Source organism: Sphaeramia orbicularis, chromosome 6 (genome assembly GCF_902148855.1).
Source record: "Sphaeramia orbicularis chromosome 6, fSphaOr1.1, whole genome shotgun sequence".
NCBI lineage: Eukaryota > Metazoa > Chordata > Actinopteri > Kurtiformes > Apogonidae > Sphaeramia > Sphaeramia orbicularis.
The window spans coordinates 33,299,172-33,323,103 of NC_043962.1; the positions used below are offsets into that span (position 1 = coordinate 33,299,172).

Below are 23,932 nucleotides of genomic sequence, written 5' to 3' on the forward strand. Positions count from 1 at the left end.
TGGATTGGAGTGTATTATTTGTGTTTAATATTGCAGCTGCAACTTGGTGTATTTGTCTTTCATTATTTTTATTTTAGAAGGCAACTGTGTATATATTACTTTGTATATTATTTTTATTTGCTTGTTCTGCCCAGAATTTTTTTCAGTCATGGACGGAAAACTTGTCTTTTTTTGTCATTTTCAAAGAAATGTTAAATTTCTTTTTTTATCATTATATATTTTATTATACTGACATCAAGATATAAAGTCATGTTATCACATCAGTTGAATATAATCCACACGGGCCGACCTAAGAGCAGAAACTGTGACTTTAAAGAAAAGAAAAGAAAAGAAAAGAAAAGAAAAGAAAAGAAAAGAAAAGAAAAGAAAAGAAAAGAAAAGAAAAGAAAAGAAAAGAAAAAAGACGCGTGACGTTGCCGATACGTAACGGATTACTGATGCATTCAAGTACAGTTGGAAAGTTAGCTAATTAGAGGGCTAGCTGGACGATGAAGGAAGACGTTTTCAGATCCTTTATTTTGATAAAAGTACTTCCTCAATTCTGTGAAAATACCCTATTACAAGCAAAATCATCACATGTTTCACTTACTGTGAAAGTAGCCATTGAGCAGAAAAAAAGGTTCCTGTATTTTTTTTTTTACAATTATATTTGATTTTTCTGGATTTATATCATTACTTCTGTGTTAAAGTCTGTGTTGCATCTTCTCATTGTAGACATTTGATATTAAGCTCATTTAAACTAAAATCTATACTAATGGCAATTTACTCCACAACAGAGCGTTATGTTCTTTAAAATCATCACATGTTCATATTGTCTCTAAGTAAGAGTAAAACTAATTTGACCATTAATTTACACTGTCAGGCGAATACAGGAGAGTAAAAAGCACAATGTAGTGGATGTCTATAGTTGCACAAAATTATAATGATCAAGCAAAGTAAAATAAAATACCTTTAATTTACACTTCTAAAACAGAGCACTTGAGTAAATGTTCCAGCACCAGATATTTAAGAGACAAGACTGAAAGTGTGTTTACGTTTTACTAAGTTTTGTATCAGTGTGTGAACGCCTCCACTAAGCCCCTCCTATATCCGGTAAAGACCGCTATTTGTCAGAAAACTGCAGCTGAAATCCGTTACACGGTCACCGATACCCGTCGTAGGTTAAATATTTTTTCCTCGGGGTTTGGCTCCACTCCGGACCCACAGACAGGACATGTCCGGACAGAGGTAACCGTTCCCGCGCTGCTGCTGCCGCTGCTGCCGTCTCCTCCTCCGGCAGAAGGATGGAGAGGCCGGGCAGGCTGCTACTGCTGTCCGAGCTCCGCGTCAGAAACACGGCGTACGAAGTGAGCCTGAGCCGGTCCCTGCTCACCTGGAAGAGACGGGTCTCCAGCCCGGTCTACCACCCTTTCAGACCAAGTAAGACCCCGTCTGTCCGAGTTTGTGTCCTCTGTCTGTCCGTGTGTCTGTCCCGTCTGTGTCTCTGTGTGTGTCTTCACCTATGTTCGCGCGACGGCCTCAAACGCACCACTACATCCTGTGTGGTAAACAAAGGACAGACAGGACACGAAGGGGACATGTTGGACACACTGTGGACCTGTAGAGACAGACAGACACATTAAGTCATGTCTGTGGTGATGATAATAATAAGCGATAGAACCCAGATATCCGCTTACATAACGGAGGTCAGAGTGAGGCTGCGGGCAGCGGAGGAAACAATACTGACCTGAGGCAGTGGAGCTAATAATACTGGGAAATATGGAGCTGGGTCACAGGGAAAGTTTCAGTTTACTGCCCACAGCATCAACCGGTCTGGGTTACTTATATCATAGACGACGGTTTAATGTAGCCCTGATTATGCATTATATGCGCTTACTTCATTATGTTTACGATTAGGCCTCTTCTACTATTACTGCTACACCTAAAGTGGAGTGACTGGGTGTCCTACAGCACTTTTAACCTTAATACAATGTCCCACTCTATCTATCTATCTATCTATCTATCTATCTATCTATCTATCTATCTATCTATCTATCTATCTATGTAATTAATTAATTAATTAATTAATTAATTAATTAATTAATTACACTAATGATCCTAGTTCAGTGGTTCCCAACCTGTTTTTGACTTGTGACCCCATTATAACATCACAAATTTCTGGCGACCCCGGACATTCAAAACAGAGACTTTTTTTTTTTTTTTTTTTTGCTAAAATTCATTTGTTTTTGATCATGTAATAGTTTGCTATACTATATTGCAGATAAATGTTAATTTTACACAACATTTAGGCTATATAATGTATATTATTATGGACGGAGGCAGAAAAGCCAGGTGTAGATTACTGCACAAAGTGAGAATTTGATTTTCCTTGGTCAGGATATGTGCAGTCAGTCCAGTTTGGATTTACAAGGCTGACAATTAATACTGAACAAACAATAACTCAAACTATGAATTATGAAAGACCTGCAGCATCTGAAACTGACCACAATGAACATTTGAAAGATAAACAGTACCACAGTGCTTCAGTTTCAGCTTCACAGTTTGTCATGTCTGTAATGTATTGGGATTGTCTCTCTCAACTCACCATATATTTTTTGTTAGTAAGTTTTTATCTTTACTTTTATCAATTACTAGAAATTTCATGCGACCCCATTTGAATTCCAGGCGACCCCATGTGGGGTCCCAACCCCAAGGTTGAAAAATACTGTCCTAATTTAACCCATAAAGACCCAGTGGTACTTCAGTGGTAGTTCCCAAATTCTTTTTTCGCAATATTTAACCTTTCTTAAATGATTTATCACCATTTATTGTAATATTGTCCTCTGTATTTTGAGTTTTCTCAGTGGAAATCATGTGTTTTCCTTTATTTGATTCACTGATCATGTAGATGTTCATTAAAGCTCAGAGTAAATTCAAAGGTTATTCAATCAAATCAGAAAATAGTGGCTTTTTTTGTTTTTAGCAAAAAATATCATTAGCTAAACATACAATCAAAAGTCTCCAACCACTGTCATTTGTCAAACTCCATGGGTTTTACTGGTGAATCAATGTTGTAGAAGATGACAGTGTTTCCACTTTCACTACGGAGCCTCTGAATGTCCTAATGGGTCATATCTGATGAACACGAAAATATGAAAACCTGCATTATACACCAATTATTTACTTGTATCTATAGGATTAGCGGATCAACAGTTATTAAACATTTTAGATCAGTAGATGGTTTTGGTCGATGGTAGGTGTTTGATACAAAAATCATCTAATAATAACTGTTGATCCACTGAACCTATTAATACATGTAAATAATACAGGTAAAATAGAGTTTATCAGCTTTTCATTGTCATCAGATATGACCCATATGGACATTTGGAAGCTCTGTAGTGGATCTGGAAACACCATCCTTTTCTGCAGCATTGATTCACCAGTAAAACAAACCTGTGTAGTTTGATAATTGACAGTGGTTATTTTTATGTTCAGTTAATGATGTATTTTATGGAAAAAGTCACCTTTTCCCTGATTCAATCCAATAACCTCTGAATGTACTTTTATGAACATCTAGGCTATATGGTCAGTAAATTAAATATAGCCTAGGAAAATACCTGTTTTTTCACTGAAAAATGCAAAATGCAGAGTATAATATTATAATAAAGGGATATGGGTCATGAAGGAAAGACAAAAAATCATTTGGAACTTGTGACAAAAGTAGTTGTGGGCCTTTAAAAGATATAATACAAATGGAAACATGCCAGAGTTAGTGTAACTGTGAAAGTTCATCTGTAGCCCTCTGGCAGGTTACAAAACAGTAACACAATTCCTATCAACAGATACAGTCCGATCAGAGAAGTGTAGTCCAATCATAATAAATAGGATAGGAAGTGTGTTATTAAAGTGTTAGAATTAATGTGCTGTTTTTGTGCATCACCTAAACAGCTGTGTATGTATAACATGTAGAATGAGACACAAAACACTAAAACAGACTTATTAATAATTCCAATAATGAGATACTACAAAACAATACACTGAAGGACAATAGATGGAAAAATCAAAGGATCAAAGTGAGGAAAAGAAGAGGGATCTTTCTCTTAAGTATGACTTGAAAACCCTTCAGTTACCATTTGGACACCAATAAATAAAATGATCCTCAAAAAAACAATAAAGAAAAGAAGAAAAACAGTCATATCAGACAGATCTGGTAATATGTCCTTATGTGTTTTCAATATCATGGTTCAAAGTGAATCAACCTTGGTACATTTTTATTTTGGAAGGAATACATGTGTTCAAGAAGGTTTGTATCCACATGTATGAAAAAATATACAGTTGTGTCCATTAATTGTTGTAAATCGCATCATGTAAGTATTTATGACTTTCAGTTAGCTGTCAGTTAGCTGGTTTGTAACACTGATCAATGTTTTAGTGACCAAATATTTGGAGGAGTTGGAAGGGATGAAATCAGATGCATTAGCTTAGCTGTCAGCTTTTATTCTGCTTTTATTATTATATTGGCTTTTAAAATATGTATAAAACCACTTGATTTAAAATGCTGTTAAAGGTACATATTGCAGCATTGTAGCTCAATTATTATTACCATTATTATTTTTTTGTTCTTGGTGCAAAATTAGGACTGAATAAAAAATAAACATAACCTACGCAGACATAAAATAACAAGACTATTTAACAAAGCGTTGAACATCTTTATTGGCAAAGAATTTCACAATAGTTGCATCTTAACAATCTTGAATTTGGAGGGTGTTTTGAAAAACCTGTTAAACACAGTTTACATACAGACTAGAGGCCCAAACATAGAGAAAAAATCCACGAGTGTGAATCAGACAGAGCAGCCTACAGTCAGTGGGGAGGGCAGAGGAACCCATAGGTCTGAACCACATAAACCTTCCTGCTCTGCTGCTTTGCGTAGTCAAATAGGGTTTCATTTGTGTTTCATTGAGCTCCTTCCATCTGTCACACATCCTGTAATGTAAAATTTCAGTCATCACACTTTCACACAATTTGTAATTCGCCATTGTGTCATCAAATCAGATACTAAACAAACAAACAGAAAAGGCAGCAGCACCATCTGCCACTCTGTGAATGCGTCAGTATGTGTAATACATCCTACAAATAAGTACAACATCTCCCTGTTTAGCAGTTGTTATGTAACAGTTGTACATTCAGCATCTCCATGTATTTTTTATGATCCAGTGGGAGGTGAATGCACTGATTAAATCAACTTTATTCCTTGCCAACCCAATACAAGTAGCTGTTTTTCCCATAATGTTTTAATAATTCATCTTAATTCACAGTAGAAACTACAACTGTGATATTTCTAGTCTTTGATTCTTAATAAAATGAGATTTGGAATGAAGCTTGTTTGCATCAGGCCTCTGCATCACTGAACAAGTGAATAGTTTTTCTGTAATGTTTGTTTTTGTTTACATCAGACTAACCAAACTAAGAATACTTGACTTACCTGTTCATCTGCTGCATTCACGTTCATGTTGGGAGTGGTTAAGGTTTTACTGATGCTAATCTATTATTTCAAATAGATGAAATGATTTAATGTTTATCCAGTGTTTTCATTTAGGGTTTCTTAGTAATTGGTTTGGATGCTGTGGCACTCTTGAAGGGGTTATATGTGGTATTGATATTTCAACTCTCAAAGCCAGTGGGATTTTGGTTACTAGATTGCACTTAAAGCTACCACTATCACCAAGAAATAAACAGCATGTATCCACAGACTGTATCACTCACTGAATAAAGTATAAAGCTCATTGTTTACACACATCTGTATTATGGTATCATCAAGTTTTCTTCTTCAAACTTAAACTTCTAGCCAGTCATTCAGTCAGATAAAATAACACTGTCTTATAATCTCCACATAGTGCATCAGCTGATAGTTTACATTCTACCTCTTTTAGCTTATCTCTGTTTTTTCACAGAAAAAAGTCACAGTAAAACCACAAATCACCTCAGTTTTCTGTAAGGTTTGTGTTGTCAGTAACTGAACTAAAGATCTGTTTGGAATCATCCAAACAAGGTCAGAACTGTCACAGTTTAGTCTGAACCATAGATCAACAAACGGCAATTTAGCAAATATAATAATAACATAGAATTAATAACACAGTAACTTTACACCTTCATAAGCCTCATAATCAAACTCACCCGTGTAGAAGAAACGCTGTGATTTCAATATTGAACTCCATTCTTTTCATTTAGAGCTGTGTCCAGTGGTGAAAACAATAACTGTGCTTCTAGCCTTATCACTTTATTTGACTAGACGTTGCTTCTTAATGGTTCTCATCCCATCTGGAGACTTTCTGACACTTTGGTCAAAGGTCCAGTGGTGTTAGTTTTCCTCACCAGGAAACCACCATCAGAGAGACTCATTACTCCCTCTAGTGGTCACATAAAACCCCCAGACCACTGGCGTAAACAAATCCACTGTAAACCTGTACTGTCCAATGCACTGGCATCTTTGGTTTAACTTCAGAGATGTTTATTCTAAACACTTTAATGATAATTTTGGGTCTTTTTTTTTTTTTTTAATGTAGCCTCTTTAAACCATAGTGCACAGAACCATGAGTCATTATGTCACAGCTGTATCCACCCTTCTTTCCAATTAAATGAGAGTGGTAATTATGGGAATATAATTTTATAGTCTCAAACTGAGAGCCTTTAACTTGTAATGGCTCAACATTTATTGTGGTAATCATAAATAGTGACTAATATGGTCTTTTTGCCATGACATATCAGTGGCAAATGAAGTAATGGTTTGGATAATTTCTTCCTCTCCATCCTGATTCGTCGTTGTTGTTCGTTTCCAGTTGTGTGGACTCATGATTTTAACTTATTGTTTTGTAATGTGCAACTGTCACTAATATGCTAGCATCGATAAAAGGAACTGGTAAATTTGGAGGCATAAAATTCTGATGGGTCAGAGTTTTTACCATCACTACAGAGACGGAAAACAAACAAATCAAAGTAACCTTTACAGATAACGTTTTCCAGTGTACAGAGGGCAAACTGCAGGCAAGAGAGATTAAGACTTTACTGTTAGACTTCACCCTCACAGAGTATATAAAACATGTATCGATCCTGTGAGATGCATTTAACATACACTGTCCCTAAATTTTCATAGAGAGATGTGATCACAATCCCAACAGGTTGCGAAGACGTCCTAGACTGATTAAGACTTGGTTTAATGCAAAGGTCAGGAATCGATACCCAGGAAGGCCTCACAGGGAAATGAGATGTTGCCGACTGTGGGATGTTTGAGTGCCCTGGTCGGTGATACCACAGGTTCAGGTGTCCTCGTCATGTGTCTCAGTAGTGGTACAATAGAACTGACTCTGAAAAGTGATCCGAACACCCCGTCCCCCTTCAAACCCCCAGGGATAGTGTTATGTAACATCTGGGAATATATGACACAGATATTAGGGTCATGTGATCAACCCCAGGTGATCCTGTCTCAATGAATGACATTGTGTTTATTATAGAAAAGCTCAGAAATTTGTCATGAGCGTTAACTCTGCATGGGTGTAAATTATGGGGATTAAGACTAGTATGCCAGTATATTAGCAGATATTGTTATCAATCAGAGCTTGTCTTTGGAGCCACACATTATGGGCCTGAAAGTAAAATTGTTTTATTATTATTATTATTATTATTATTATCATTATTATTATTATTATTCATCTAACTTCTGCAACTTTCTTAACTTTACTGTTGGATTACAGTCCTCTGCTTTTTATCAATGCACCTGAACAGCCCCTAATTCAGTCAGATCCTGTTTACCACTGTGCTTTACATGAATGATTGGCTGTGTTACTCACGTTCACCACTGTACTCTGTAAATTGTTGCTAAATCTCTTTCAGACAGACCTGAAAATGTCAGACCATGTTACTTTCGGAGAATTTAAGTCAATGTTAAAAGACTGAGAATACGATATGCTTCAGTCATCAGTATGATTGCTTCTGAATTTGCACTGAAATCGTTGTTGAACTTGTCCTTATTAATGCTGAACTTTCTTTTATTGTATATAACCACATACTGTGTTTATTTTACAGTGTCATTTGTATTTTATGATCATGGCCAGGTTAATCCCAATGGGGATTTTACCTGGTTAAATAAATGAGGCGGGGTCTTAAGTCTTTAATTTATAAATCTGTATTTAATACCTTTTTTAAAAAGTCTTTAAAAGGTATTAAATTTGATATGGTAGATCTTCAGTTATGTATGTTTCCATAAATTTGTTCGCTGTGTTGTTTAAATGTATCGGGGAAATGTCAACTCAGTTCCACTTGTTCCAACCCAACAATTTATATTGAGATTAGGAACCAGTTATCGCTAACTTTGCAGCCCCTGGTGAGAAATGACTCTGAATGATGGAAATCAAGGCGTTGGAGTAAATCAATTAATTTTCCTAAATTCTATGGCCGTGAAATAGGCTGTGAAATGGGTATTAAATTCTGTTTTAAGTAGTCTTAAAAAGTCTTAAATTTAACTTGCAGAAGCCTGTTGGAATGCTGTAGATATATATATCTTAGAAAAGTGCATTGAAGGTACAAGAAAAGCTGTTGGAATGTAAAATAAAACTACAGATTTGTACCATAATGTGTATCAAAAGTAAATATCAAGGAACTGGTATCCAAGCGGAATGAAGTCTCCATAAATTGGCATGAAAACCTAATATGTGTGTGTTTGTGTGTGTTTAGGTGTGTGTCACAGTGTGTCTGTCACAGAAATCATCTGTGTGACTGAAGAAGAGGAGGAGAACAGTAGCAAACAAAGAGACGATGGCAGCTGGAGGAAGATTAAAGAGAGAGAAGGAAAGGACTGCAGGCAGGCTTTCACAGGTAAAAAAACAACAAAAAAAACACCTAGACACAGTAAACACACACGTTTGAAATTATTTGCTAACACTTAGTTCACTGACACATCCAGAAACATACCTGACAGAGTTGACACATTAAATACACTTGTATATTTGTTGGTTGATTGAGTTAGAAAATGAAGTTGAGAAATAAATTTGCAAAGTGTTTACTTCCTGTATAAAAGCTCAGAGGTGACAGGCTTTAACGTGAAGTAGTTTATAAAATTACATGTTTCATTCAGAGGAATTTCTTTAATTTCTACTTGTGTGTTTTGTTTCAGTGTTTTACGTGGAGAGAGGTCGAAACCACCGCTGGCGGTGTGTGGAGATCACTTTCAGGTGTCCAGATAGAGCCATGTGTCAACACTGGGTCAGCGGCATCAGAGACCAGCTCGCTGCCATCAGTACGACAACATGCACCACGAACACACACTCACACATCATATCACATAGGAGCATTAACAGTACTTTGACACTGATGTAAGTGTAGTGTGTAATTAGTTTGTGCACCCAGGTTATTATTGTTGATGAAAAGTAGATTCATTTATTCATCATCTGAACCTGCTTTATCCTCACTAGGGTCGCAGGGGTCAGTGGAGCCTATCCCAGCTACTTATGGGCAAAGGCGGGGTGAAAAGTAGATTTATAAAAATAATAAACTGTCTCACAACTTGAGAGAAAATGGTGATAAACTCAAATTAGATTGTGGTTTTTAAATAGGAATTAAATAAACTTAATGTATATGCAAATACTGCCTTTATTTTTTAGTTTTCTCAATGTGATTCATACATAAACCCGTTATTTTGGGCAGATGTGAAGTCCATTGTCCTATTTTTAGCTGTTCCAGTTTTGCACCAGCAGATGGCAGCACATCACATGTATAGGAAAGTAATCAAATTTATGGAACATTTCTCAAAGGGAAAACTCAGTGAATCTAAAAGTCTTTTTGAAAGGATTGCACAAGAGGTTGAAAGGGTAAAGTAGAACACCTACCAGCCTTCTAAAGACCAAAGCTGACGCTGAAATGTAAAGGTAAACTTACAGCTTAAAAACTAGTTTAAACTAAAGAAAGGTTTGTACAGGGAAGGAGACTGGTCTTACATCCTCATTAGTCACATGACTGATGTTTGTGTTGACAGGCAGTCGGCCTAAACAGCTGCTGGTCTACATAAACCCCTACGGAGGGAAGCGGCAGGGGAAACGGATCTATGAGCAGAAGGTGGCGCCGCTGTTTGCTCAAGCTGGCATCTCCACACATGTCATCGGTACGTCCCGCATCGCTCACTTCCTGTGTAGCCATTTATTGTAAGTCGGAAGCTAACTTTGAGTTGTGTGTCTGTTGTCATAGTTACGGAGTATGCCAATCATGCCAGAGATCACCTGAGGACAGAGGCGGAGCTAAAGAGGTTTGATGGGTAAGCTTTGTTTTTTTTTTGTTTGTTTTTTTGTTTACTTTCTGTTGTTGGTTGTTTGGTGTCACTCTGACCATCTCTTTGACCTTTGACCTCGGATCAGTGTGGTGTGTGTTGGAGGTGATGGGATGTTTAGTGAGATAATCCACGGACTGATCTGGAGGACACAGATGGATGGTGGTGTGGATCCAAACAGTCCAGAAGAAACACTGCTGCCCTGTTCACTTCGCATTGGAATCATTCCTGCAGGTCAGAAACCGTAAAAACAAAAATAAGATTATAGATTTTCTGTTGTTGAACTAAACCCATAGTATGTATAGGCTTTCCACTGGGTCTTAAGTCTTAAAAGTCTTTAAAAGGTATTAAATTTGATATGTTAGGACTTAACTTATGTTGCCATAAACTTGTGTTTAAATGTGTCTGTTAAATATCCAAGCTGCAAAGAAAGTAACGTTAGTCTATTCAGTTCCACCTGTTCCAAACTGAAAATTTATATTAAAATTAGGAACAGACTATCGCTAACTTTGGAACCCCTCAGTGAGAAATGACTCTGAACGGTGGGAATCAAGGCATTGGAGTAAATAAATACATGTTCCTGAATTCTAAGAGTCACAAGTTTTTGGCAGTATGGCTTTGAAATAGGCTGTGAAATGGCTATTAAATTCTGTCTTAATAGTCTTAAAAAGTCTTAAATTTAACTTGTAGAAACCTGTAGGAACCCTGTATGTAGCATTTTAAGATTAAAATACCTTAAAATTACATGACATGCATTACATATTTTCATGTCTTTGTTTCTTTTTTCTGTAATAATTATTTTTTTTGGTTGCCTGTTGATTGTGTTAAATCCTTCCGCTAATTGAAACAACAGAAAGTGAACATGAAGAAACCATGAGCTGTTCTGTTAATTTACTTCTAATGTCTTGTTGAAATTAATTTCAGTGGTGCATTGTATTTGTTTCAGGCTTTTATTGTGAAGCAAAACTAATGGAAGAGGTGGATCGACAATGAGCTACAACTGATATCATGCACTGTCGTCTTAATTAAGAGACATCAGCAAATACTTAATGTGCATTTAATTTATTTTAGATAAGAGGAGACAAACAGAAACAAAATTAAAATGATAAAACTGAGCTCTCTGTAAATGAAAGAGTAACATACAACCACTATCATTTTATTACTCAGGATAATCAGCCACTAAATTATTGAAATTGCAAAGTAAAAACAATAATGAAAGGTCGATGGTGAAATAATGAGAGGAGAACTGTTCTGTTAAAATCTCTAAAATTAAAGATACAGAAATGGAAAGTACTGGTAAATATATTAAATATAAACAAGCTGAGAATAACTTCAGATCTGTGTGGCTTTTTGTCTTTTTTAACTATAAGTAAATAAGCAAATGTGGGTTTTATTTTTCTATGTAACGTTTAATAACGGGATGATCATCCTGAGATAGTGTGATGGTTTTCTTTTCATTTGATACTTTGCTTTTGATACTTACTTGCTGAATTTTTTGTGAATGATAAACATGTTTACTGTTAGCCCTGCTCTTCATTTATTATCTTTGTTTTTTTATTCAGGTTCAACCGACTGTATCTGCTTTGCCACTGTGGGCACCAACGACCCTGTGACCTCTGCTCTGCACATCATTGTGGGTCAGTTAAACTGCATAATTTCACACAGATTATTCCAAATGACTTCATACAGAGGACAAACAGGCACCCTGCAGTGGTGAAACATGAAGCTTTAAGAGGAAGACTAAGTAGAAACTACATTTAAATAAAGTGAAGTACAGTACAGATGCATACGTGACATTATAGACCCACTCTACAATGAAGTTTTTGTTTTGTAATGTCCTGTTAGTTGGCTCCTTCTCAACACCAATGTAAACATTCTACTATTCTGTAATGTCTTCATACAATATTCTGCTACTGTGACTGATAATGTATGTTAATGTTTTCCAAATGTTGTATACAGTCACGGAAAAAAAATTATTAGACTACCCCTTGTTTTCTTCAATTTTTTGTTCATTTTAATGCCTGGTACAACTAAAGGTACATTCATTTGAACAAATATAATGATAACAACAAAAATAGCTCATAAGAGTTTAATTTTAGAGCTGATATCTATCCATTTTCCATGTTTTCTTGATAATAACCAAAATCACTTAAGTTCTTACATCAATAACTATGGCATTGTACTTACAAAAACAGTGCTTTTAGGCATTCCATGTTTTCTTTTGTCTGTTTTAGTCATGATACACACAGGGGTTAGTACTTGATTGCATAACCATTGTTTTTGATGACTTTTGATGGTCTAATATTTTTTTCCGCAACTGTACAGTGTGAAATGGGCATACATGGACAAAAAAATGAAATGAATCCTTGCAAATCTATTCTTCAGGAGACTCTCAGCCAATGGACGTCTGCTCAGTTCATCATAACAATGCTTTTCTGAGATACTCCGTCTCGTTGTTGGGATACGGTTTCTATGGTGATGTGCTGACTGACAGTGAGAGAAAGAGGTGGATGGGACCGGCCAGATATGATTTCTCAGGTACAAAAAAACCATTAAACACTTACTAAAGTTTATCAAACAGTAATCACTGAAAGAAAGAGACTGCCTGAGATAACAACATACGACAGCACAACTGTTACTACACAAAAAGGACAGTCCCACGCTGTAAAATATGAGTGTGATCAGGTGTCATGTCTGTGAAGGAAGTCGATTTGTCTAATGTGTGATTCTTGCAGGTCTGAAGATGTTTCTGACTCACCATTACTATGAAGGAACAGTGTCCTACCTGCCAGCCAAAGGCATCATGGGAACGCCAAGGGATGGTGGCAGGTGTCGTTCTGGGTGAGAAATGCTACACAACATCAAAACGTTTTAATCACAAACTTCGCATCACTGTCATCAATCAAGCAACTCTGGCTCAGATCAGGGTAAAATTAGTCCATTTATCTCTCGTTACAAACACTACATCAGAGCAAACATTTAATAAATAAGTTGATATAGTTTGACCTCACATCTGACGTAGTGCCTTTTTTTACTTCAGTTTAGCAGCTTAAATTTTAAATTCAGGTCATTAGCTTAGCCTTACTGTGTTAATTATGTAATTCCCTCATTTTTAATATAACATTTGTGCATCTGTATTTTCTAGCTGTGTAGTTTGTCAACACAATGGGCAGATACTTACAGAGAAGGCAGATAGGTACGAGATGGACAAAGCATCTGAAAACGGTGAGTCAAAATGATATCTCCCATAAACCAGTGAGTGTAAAAACAACTGAATCTGGTGTGATGAAGGTTTGACATTAACAGTGAACAAATGTCCCCTGTCCACTGTTTGTGTTTCAGAGAGTGAAGACGAGTGGAGGACAATCCGAGGGAAGTTTCTGGCTATAAACGCTGCTAGTATGAGCTGTGCTTGTCCCCGCAGCCCCAAAGGCCTCTCGCCGTCTGCTCACCTGGCTGACGGAACCACTGACCTCATCCTGGTCCGGAAATGTTCCCGCTTCAACTTCCTCCGACACCTCATACGACACACCAGCAAAGACGACCAGGTAGGACAGGGGTGTCAAACATACAGCCAGCGAGCCTAAACCGGCCTGCCAAGGGGTCCAGTCCGGCCCATGGAATGAACTTGTGAAATGCAAAAAATTACACTGAAGAGATTAACAATTAATGGTGTCAAAATTATTTTAGTTCAGGTTCCACATACAGACCAACATGATCTGTAGTAGGTCAGATCAGTAAAATACTACCACAATAACAACATGCTTGCTCAGGGCTTGAAAGTCTTAAAAAGGATGGAATTTTTTGAAAACCTGTTTTCCAGACCTTGAAAAGTCTGGAATTTTGTGTGAAAGTCTTCATAAAGTATGGAAAGTATTTCTCTCATAGTTTAATTTTACATTATGCTCAAAGGCACATGATCTTGTAAAATAAGAAATACATGAGGAAAACAGAGAAAAAAAACTGGATATGATTTCACTAACTGGTCAGTGCTGATGTGATTCTAGTGAAACGTGTGATATTGGGGCAGTTTTATGATTTTCACATGTTTTGAAAACGTTTCTGTCAGTAAAATATAATTTACTGCGAATTGTGCATTCATACATTTATTAAACTGAACTTTTCTACTACACACAACAGATACAATCTCAACCATAAAAGTAGGCTTGCAAGTATGAAAGTACATAAAGTCAGAAAAAAAATTAGCAGTTTTAAAAAAGTCTGGAATTGTTATGTGGACAAAGAGTCAGCACCTTGCAATAACTTATAAATGATGACAACTCCATTTTTTTGTCTTTTGTTTTAGTGTAAAAAGTAAAACTACATGAAAATATTTACATGTACAATTTGTACAAAAAATGTGAACATCCTCGAACGTCTTAAGACAAGTAAGTGCAATTTGAACAATATTCTGCCTGTTCCTAAATGTTTTGTGTATTTGTAGATCCACTGTGGTCTAGAAGTCGTAATGCACATATGTAAATGTTAAACTGAGACATAGTATTGTTAAAATTGCACGTATTTTTTTGAGAAATTTCCGGTTATTCATGTTATTTCTATTTTTTGGGTTTTTTTTTTAGGATAGTTTGTAGATGTAAACCTTTTCCTTCATTTCCTTTATGTAATTAAAAAAATTTCACTCTTAAACATAGAGAAAAGTTTGGATTTGACATTATTTATAGGTTATCTTAGTGTTATTTTACTGGCCCGGCCCACTTTGGATCGTATTGGGCTGCATGTGGCCCCTGAACGTAAATGAGTTTGACACCCATGAGGTAGGATGTCAGGACTCAGATGGGTCCGTACAAAGGTACCTAGTGGTGTCCTCTGGTATTCTGTCTGTTGTCCATCCATTTTATGATCAATCCAAGGTGATACTTTCTGAAACTGCTGTCACTGGCCATTGTATTATGTAATTATCTAAAAAATGGTCTTAAAAAAGATCTTTAATCTAATAAAATCTGCCAAAATCCAGGATGTATTCTGAATAAACTGTGATCAGTGGCCTCCCCATATCTCACTGTCTCCACCTGCCTCCTCCTCTGTCTCAGTTTGACCTGGGCTTTGTGGAGGTCCACCGGGTGTGCCGTTTCCGCTTCATGCCACGTCACTGCCAGAGCGACTCGGACCTGGAGCTGGACCTGCAGGAGAACAGTAAACGGCAAATCTTCAGTCAGATTTGCCGCGACCACCCGGCCTGCGGCTGCACTCCCATCTACAGCAGCTGGAACTGCGACGGCGAGATCTTAAACCACACGGCCATTGACGTCAGGTACCACCAACGTCCTCCAGGTTAATTAACTGAAGTAACTAACTCTACATACACTAAATGTCTCCTTGTCTGTTTTTTCCCTAGAGTGCACTGCCAGTTGATCAAACTGTTTGCACGAGGGATTGAAGAGATGGCCGTGTTTGAGGAGATCACCAACCCATGTGCAATATAGACCCCCCACCCCCCCATACACACTGTTTCCTGTCTCACACTGGAGTCATCTTTGGGTTTCTGTCATCACTGCCGCCGCCATCATCTGACAATCGTTCCATTTTTCACCTAAAGTCAGGTGTTTCTCAGCAGAACACACAATTACAGAGGGAGGAAACCTTATTTTCCAGCTTCAAAATGATGCACAGTCTCCTCAAGTCATCCACAACAGCTTTAATATTTTTCCTGGAAACTAGTTGCTGCTTTTAGAAAACAATCAGAGAACCAGACCCAGAAACTAATGACACTTCCTGAGTCTGGTCGTCGCTGGTGCTTTAGGCTGAAAAGTTTTCAGGTGTCTGGTACCTGATTTATGATTAAAAATCAGATCCTTCTCTAGTTCAGCTGCTGCAAGATCGAAAAGGTCAATTATCTGTGTTACTTTTCATTGTGTTGCATTTTAGATGTGTGCATTATGGGCGTTTTGACACGTTTGACCAGAATTTGCTGTACTTTGTCTTAGTTTCAACCACTGCTCACAATCTGCTAAAAGAAAATCTGTCCATGAGACTCAGACTCAGCTTAAGTCCATCAGTGATTTTAAACCTATGGTCATTTTAGTTTCCCATACTCTTTGCTAGACCTGACATACTCATCTTGACTCTCACAGTTTTTTGTCGTTTTATCTCAGATTTTTTTTTTGGATTTGGTCTGTTTCTAGGTGTGTTTCCATCCTTTTTGTATTTTCAGTTTCCATATGAAAAAAAAAAAAAAACACAAAAAAAACATGGGTCTTTGCACTATTGAGACATGGAAATGAAATGTATCAGTGAAAGTTAAATGTAAATAAATGTTATAAAAAGACATTAAATAAAAATAATTATATATGTTTGCATATGTGGAATGTAACATTCAAGAATTAATATAAGAAATAAACATGAAAGACACATTGAATGGAAAACATTAAGGAAAATCCTTGAAGTCTTTGAGACAATTGTTTAGGATCCAAACTATTGATTCAGTTCTAGGACAAAACCTTCAGGTTTTTGTCAAAATTCCTCTTATGGCTCTCAGCTCAGGTTGAGAATAATTGTATGAAACATTTCATCTGGCAAAGTTTAAACCTTTATGACGACTGAGAATTAACTCGCAAATGCATGAAATTGCATGTTTTTTTTGCTGATTTTCTGAAAAGTCTGTTAAAATTCAGATGGAAACACACCTACCACAGTGTCTTAATCTAAATGTTAAATGTCGCCTATCGCCTAGAATCATTTTATTTGTTATATTACTTTTCCTTAGTGTTGTCAGGACTTAAATCACTTGGGTTTTGTTTTTAGGTCAGACTTGTCAAACTTGACTTGCATGGTCTGGACTAAACACCCAGTGTAGAGAAGAAACGAAGGATAGTTATTTACTATACGCGTAAATTAGATTTTGTTACATAATACTTCATTTGCACTTTTCAAATAGTTTTTTTAATCATCTAAATGATCTGTGTATTTGGAAAAGTTCTGTTGCGTTAAGATCCCAAACACCTGCCACCAGTCATGTGATCACCCTCATAAACTGCCACAAAAAAGTAGAAAACAAAACTCCTGCATGTATTTTAAGGGAAAACGTTCACAAACAAGAGATTTGTTTTCTTTTCCTCTGTTACATGAGACTTTCATTTGTTCGTCTTCACTCCTCCTCAGGAAAACCTGAGCTCAGCTGTAGCTTTAAAACCGTATTTTTACATAATGCCAGCGCTTTGGGGGGAAAAGTGTCAGTCAAGCTGGTCATGGCTGAATGTTTCTTCAATTTCTGCTCGATATGCAAATGAACTCAATCACAGCAAAGACAATAAAAAGGAAGTCATCTGAAGAAGTGTGGCTTTTACAACAACAGACTGCAGGCTCTGGATATAATAAGTCAAAGTGTAGCTGCCTGCGACTGTAATTTATCTTCCGTGTTGTGAACTTGTCTGTCGGGTTAATTTTGTTTCATAAAACCTCAAATAAATCATGTGAACCTTCCATTAATTAAAGAAAGCCTTGTAAGCTCTGCATTCTGAAGTGAGCCTGCAGCTGATGTTTGTGAAGCAGACAATCCTTGGTGTTCTGGTTCTTCCCAAAGCTGCTGATGCCACGTTGACATTTAATATTGTGATTGGTCTGACAGATTGTAGACTAAACTGTTATTCCAAAGCATAATCGGAATGACTAAACTTTAATAACTTGTAGTTGTAGAATATGAATGAAGCTTTTAGCTACATATATGCTTGTCCAGAGAACTATGTATCTTGAATTTAAATAACCTTTTCCATGATCTGTCTGCATCATTAGTGTGAATCTGTAAAACTAAACCTATATCCATCCACTTCATACTATCCACGGAAGGTTTATTTTATTATATTGAGGTTTTCTGAAGTGTGTTGGAGGAAGCTGCTTTGTAAAGTCCAATGCTGATGTTCAGCCGTTACTGTTTTTACTTCCGTTTCTTTGAGCTGTGCCTGAATCTGAAGCCCACCCATGAATTATAGTGTAGTTTGATTTTATACAGTAAAGTAAATATTCAGCGTGTAATATTTAGCAACTTTTAGCAGTGCAATACCCTTCTTTCTTTTCAAAATTAGAGGCACTGTTTGTTTTGTTCGTTTATGAAGGGGATGTTAAGTCTGGTCTGGCATAAAACACCCTAATGCTGGATGATACTCACCTTTAACTGTGAACAGTTTGAGAGCCACTGGTCTATTCTATCAGCACATTTTGAAATTTTTCCTATTAAGCAAATGGTTGGATTTTTATGAATAGTTAAAATAAATCGTACATTCAGAATGCTCACCGCAGACGCGTCAGGGGTTAAAGCAGGGGTGTCAAACTCATTTTGGTTCAGGGGCCATATTCAGCCCAATTTGATTCAAGTTGGCCAGACCAGTAAAATAATGACTTAATAATCTATAAATAATGACAAATCCAAGTTTTTGTTTTAGTACAAAAAACCCCCAATTAAATTATGAAAATATTTACATTTTACAAAAAAGATGTGAATAACCTGAAAAAACAGAAATTTCATTCAAAAAAGTAGTGCAATTTGAACAATATTATGCCTCAACTTATTATTTATACATGTACATTTACACACAGTGTTACATAAACATTTGATAACAGGTAGAATATTGTTAAAATTTTGTAGTTTGGAACTAAAATTTGAACAATTTCTACAATATTACATCTATTATCATTATCAACACAGCTACAGATCACAGAGGATCCATAAATGCACGAAACATTTAGTAACAGGCAGAATATTGTTCAAATTGCACATTTCAGGTTGTTCATCTTTGTTTTTATTTCTGTATTTATTTGCATTTTATTGTGAAAGAATAGTTTTGTAAATGTAAATATTTTCACAGTGTAGTCTTATTTTTTTCCCTTAAATTTTTTCTACATAATTTTTCACAAAGAAAATTTGTAGTTGTCATTATTTATGGGTTATTGTGTTGTTATTTTTTTACTTGAAATCACATTGGTCTGTATGTGGAACCTGAACCAAAATGATTTGGACAACCTGGACTGTTCAGGTTCATTTTTGCACTTCGATCCTGCGGGCTGGAATGGAACCTTTGGTGGGCCAGATTTGGTCCCTGGACCGCATGTTTAACACCTGGGGGTTAAAGGGTTAACAGACAAAATGAAAAGAAAAAGGCAACAGCTCCTATATTTACATAATTACACACTCATTTCTGAGCTTTCTGTTCCATTTCTTTTAAATCTTACTGCTCTGTTGAGTGTTTGTTGAACATCAGCACTGGGCTGTCACTGTGGACTCTGTTTGTTTGCTTCCTCTGCTGACGTTGTGCTGGACTCAAGCCGATCAAGGAGGAAACTGTAGCAATTACCGGTGCTGCTCCACACCAATCAATCCGCTCTTCACTTTCTCCTGTAGTAATTCTGACCAAATACAAGCCAGGTTTCTGATGTAGCTGTCTGTACATGTGACAGCTGTAGCTTTGTTTGTGCTGTACTTGCAACACCCAGCAGACCTGAGTAGACTCACCTGGTCCAAGTGGAACCATGAAGACCTCCGACTCATGACGAGTTAAATCGTTTATGTTGTACAATCAGAATACTTGCTGTTAAGTTCACAACTACAAACCAAATGTTAAACGCAGAGGTTGACTGATTTCAGATCAGGAGAACAGAAGTGTGTTTGTGTTAGAGTCATAGTCTTATCGCTCTGTTCCACCACAAAGTGATAAATGAATGCACGTCTTTGTTTGCATTGTAAACACCTGCAGGCCCAGGTGTTGAACTGTAGCTGGTATCAAAACACTCCTTAGCGTTAGAGCAGGGGTGTCAAACTCATTTTAGTTCAGGGGCCACATATAGCCTAATATAATATAAAGTGGGCTGGACCAGTAAAATAATATAAATAATTGGATAAGAACTTAGAAATAATGTCAACTCCAAAGTTTTCTCTACATTTTTGAGTGAAAAAAGTAAAATTCTGTAATGAAAATGTTTACATCTACGAACTATACTTGAGCATAACATGAACAAATATGAACAACCTGAAAATTCTTATGAAAACAAAGTGTAATGTTAACAATATCACGCCTTAATTTACCATTTATACATATGCATCACAACTTACAGATCACAGTGGATCTACAAATACACAAAACATTTAGTAACAGACAGAATATTGTTAAAATTCCACATTTCAGACATTTTTGTAAATGTAACCATTTTTGTGTAATTTTATTTTTTTTTACACTAAAATGAAGACAAATATTTGCAGTTTTCATTATTTAGTGGTTATTTATGATAGTATTTTACTGTTTCTGATCCACTTTAGATTGAATTGACCTGAAATGATTTTAACACAATTGATTGTTAATATCTTAAGTGTAATTTTTGCATTTTACAAATTCCTCCCACGGGCCGGATTGGACCCTTTGGCGGGCCGGTTTTGGCCCCCGGGCCGCATGTTTGACACCTGTGCGTTAGAGCGTTAAAATGTTTAATTGTACTTGTACAAAAAAATCGAATCTACATTTAAGATCATGCCCCCAGAACAGACAGAAGATTTTAATGTCAACTAAAAGATTTGAGTGTTTGAAGTTAAATTATACGCTGGTCGACAGTGTGTTTAGAAATGATCAGCCTCTGAGCTTAAATGTACTGTGGTGAGGTGGGAGGAAAAAATATTAATGCGTTGCCACAAGAAAGATAAGTAAGGCGTGGCCACTGCGGCATGGCCATTACTTTAATTGAAGTATATCACAGTAGTTCATACCAAAGGTGAACATAAAATGAAATCAAATTGAGGTGTTCCGTGTTGGTAAGAGCGTCTAATCCAGGGGTGTCAAATTCATTTTGGTTCAGGGGCCATATTCAGCCCAGTTTGATCTCAAGCAGGCCAGACCAGTAAAATAATGATTTAATAACCTGTAAATAATGACAAACCCAAGTTTTTCTTTTTGTTTTAATACCAAAAAAAACCCCAATTATGAAAATACTTACATTTTACAAAAAAGATTGTTAAAATTTTGGAGTTTGGAACTAAAATTTGAACAATTTCTACAATATTCCATCTGTTATTATTACAACTCCAGATCACAGTGGATCCATAAAAGCACCAAACATTTAATAACAGGCAGAATATTGTTAAAATTGCGCATTTTGGGTTGTTCATCTTTGTTTTTATTTATGTATTTATTTGCATTTTATTGTGAAAGGATAGTTTCATAAATGTTAATATTTTCACAGTGTAGTCTTATTTTTTTCACTCAAATTTTTTTCCACATCATTTTTCACAAAGAAAATTTGTCATTGTCATTTTTTATGGGTTATTGTGTTGTTATTTTTACTGGAGATCACATTGGCCTGTATGTGGAACCTGAACCAAAATGATTTGGACAACCTTGACTGTTCAGGTTCATATTTGCACTTTCATGCTGCAGGGCCGGAATGGAACCTTTGTCGGGCCAGATTTGGCCCCCGGGCCACATGTTTGACACCTGTGCTCTAATCAGTGTGCTACACAATACAGCAATCTCGTAGGTGAATTGTCTTGTGGTCACGCATGACTAACTCATGGCCACATTTTTTTTCTCACATCACCAAAGGGACTCAGTAGTGCCACATTATGTAATAACAGTGCAATATGTAATAATTTTTCACCTCATTATGTAATAGCATCATATTTTGTAATAACTTATTACATATTGCAAGTCATTATAAAATCCAGGTGTAGCACTTTTTTAAAGAAAATTTAATAATTTGGTGCATTATGTAATAAATCATCGAAAAACCATTAAAATTGATGCGTTAATTGGAAAAAACAGCATACCAGCAGAACATTAAGCATTCCAGCTTAATTAGAATCCATTTTTTTTAAAAAACTAGTTGGATGTTTCATTGGTCAAACCTAAATCAAATATAATTATATTCATGGGTCTGCAAATTACAGACAAAAGCTGCACTAATTAACTATTACAGACAAAGTGCGGCAAAGTTTATTACAAAATACGTTGTTATTACATAATGAGGTGAAAAATTATGATATTATTACATATTGCACCATTATTATATAATGTGGCACTTCAGGCTCTGTATAAATGTGCTTAATTTGCTGTAATTAAACAAATGATGAAAGTGCTGGTTAGCTGATGTTTCTGATATAAAAGATAAAGTGTTGTTCACATATATTGGTTTATGTACATTTATACAATAGGTTTATAAATCTTCCACTAGAAAGAACCAGTAAAGTGAATGTATTGTAATGTTCAGACAGTGAATTTGAAGTTGATCTGGTTGCTCCGAGACGAACATTTCTTTTGAGTAAAGCCCATTCTTTTATTAATTCTCAGCCAACCAGCATTTTTGACTTTTTTTTTTTTTTTTTTTTTATTAGTGATTCAAACTTGATAACGTCGCACTACTTTTATTCTGGAGGCATTTTCCTTGTAGACCTGTGAATCTTTAAATGTGTTTTTATAATGAAAATAATTCTAAAAAGGCATTTAAAGACATTACAGTGCAAAAGGAAGGAACATTCTGAAAGTAACTGGCTGAAAAAACAGTTTACCATTGCCTGTGAACTGGGAAATACTAGTAACTGTTATGCAATTACAATCAAACAGGATATGTTTCTGCTTATGATGCTGAAAGTGTTGCACATTTGCCTCCAGGACAGACAGAATATATTACTGCTAGTAGCTCTAAAAATGTCATTTGGGGCTTCTCAACAAAAGATTTTGCAGATGTCATGCTGGAATTAGGGAAACTGATCTTTTTTTGCTTTATGCTGAAATATAATGAGGGCCGCTGGTAGATATCTCAAGCTCAGATGTTGACAGAATGAGTTAAAAAATGTACCTGAATATTCATTTTCATATTATTTCCAACATGTAGAGTAAAAGAATGTAACTTAATTTTCGTGCAGATTCATGTGTTGGTCATTATTGAGATTCTTTAGAAAATAAATCTAAACTTCCATCTGTTTTCAAACTTGTTTTATGGAGAAATGACAGAGTTTGAGCTGTTTGAAGGAGTGTTTCTCCTGTTTTATTGTCATCGCTGTTCAATCTGACACTGAAAAGTAGTTCAACAGTGAATCAGTCGACCTCGCTGTGAATCTGATCTTTATCTTCTGCTGTAGCTGTTTTATCAGGAATTAAAAACATTCATCTCTCCTTCTGTGTGTTGGTTTTTTATGAATAAAATCAGGAAACTCTTTTAACATTTTTATATAAAAAAAAATGGGACAATCTGCTCTGGGTTTCACTGTGCTCATCCCAAAACACCTTTTAATTTTACTTTTTTGTTGTACGAGACAGATATTCTACCTTTGAAAAAACTATTGCATCGTAATATAAAAGTGTGAGGATTATTTGGAGGTTTCTCTAAGTATTTAGGGAATGCATGTGTATTAACTCCGAAAGACCTGGAGAAATGTTTGTCTTTTCCTTTTCATCCTTTTTCTATCAGTCCACAAGAACCTTACATTTGATGGTACTTCAGATAAAGCTCAAATTTTTCAAATCTGAGAGTAGATAAATTTACCCTTATTTTCTGAAAACACCTGTAAATATTTTATGTTTTTCACTATGAATTCAGAACTGCAGGAATTTTCTCCTTCAGAAAATAATAATAACAGGGTGCTTGCACAGGTCTTGAAAGTTTTAAAAAGTATGGAATTTTGTAACGCTTTCAAGGTCTGGAATT

The 23,932-nt window shown here is 36.0% G+C and overlaps 1 protein-coding gene and 1 long non-coding RNA gene across 2 annotated transcripts; both read left to right on the plus strand.

The window, feature by feature from the left end:
• Nucleotides 1-1,089: 1,089 nt before the first annotated feature.
• LOC115420776 (ceramide kinase-like) lies at nucleotides 1,090-18,426 on the plus strand. Its single transcript, XM_030136297.1, has 13 exons — nucleotides 1,090-1,419; nucleotides 8,710-8,850; nucleotides 9,149-9,271; nucleotides 10,007-10,132; nucleotides 10,216-10,282; nucleotides 10,383-10,528; nucleotides 11,857-11,931; nucleotides 12,680-12,832; nucleotides 13,030-13,135; nucleotides 13,440-13,519; nucleotides 13,637-13,842; nucleotides 15,346-15,566; nucleotides 15,651-18,426. The coding sequence occupies exons 1-13, from the start codon at nucleotides 1,284-1,286 to the stop codon at nucleotides 15,736-15,738; spliced, it is 1,668 nt and encodes a 555-aa protein (XP_029992157.1). The 5' UTR covers nucleotides 1,090-1,283; the 3' UTR covers nucleotides 15,739-18,426.
• A 950-nt stretch (nucleotides 18,427-19,376) lies between these two features.
• LOC115420777 (uncharacterized) lies at nucleotides 19,377-23,400 on the plus strand. Its single transcript, XR_003935596.1, has 3 exons — nucleotides 19,377-20,021; nucleotides 20,711-21,065; nucleotides 21,739-23,400. It is a non-coding gene; the product is annotated as an uncharacterized LOC115420777 (long non-coding RNA).
• Nucleotides 23,401-23,932: the final 532 nt, after the last annotated feature.

Excerpts from the sequence above, each read along its gene's own strand:
- LOC115420776 (XM_030136297.1), top strand. The coding sequence starts at position 1,284 with ATGGAGAGGCCGGGCAGGCTGCTACTGCTGTCCGAGCTCCGCGTCAGA. Across the intron at positions 10,283-10,382 it reads GAGCTAAAGAGGTTTGATGG|TGTGGTGTGTGTTGGAGGTG; the intron begins GTAAGCTTTGTT and ends ACCTCGGATCAG. Across the intron at positions 12,833-13,029 it reads GGCCAGATATGATTTCTCAG|GTCTGAAGATGTTTCTGACT; the intron begins GTACAAAAAAAC and ends TGATTCTTGCAG.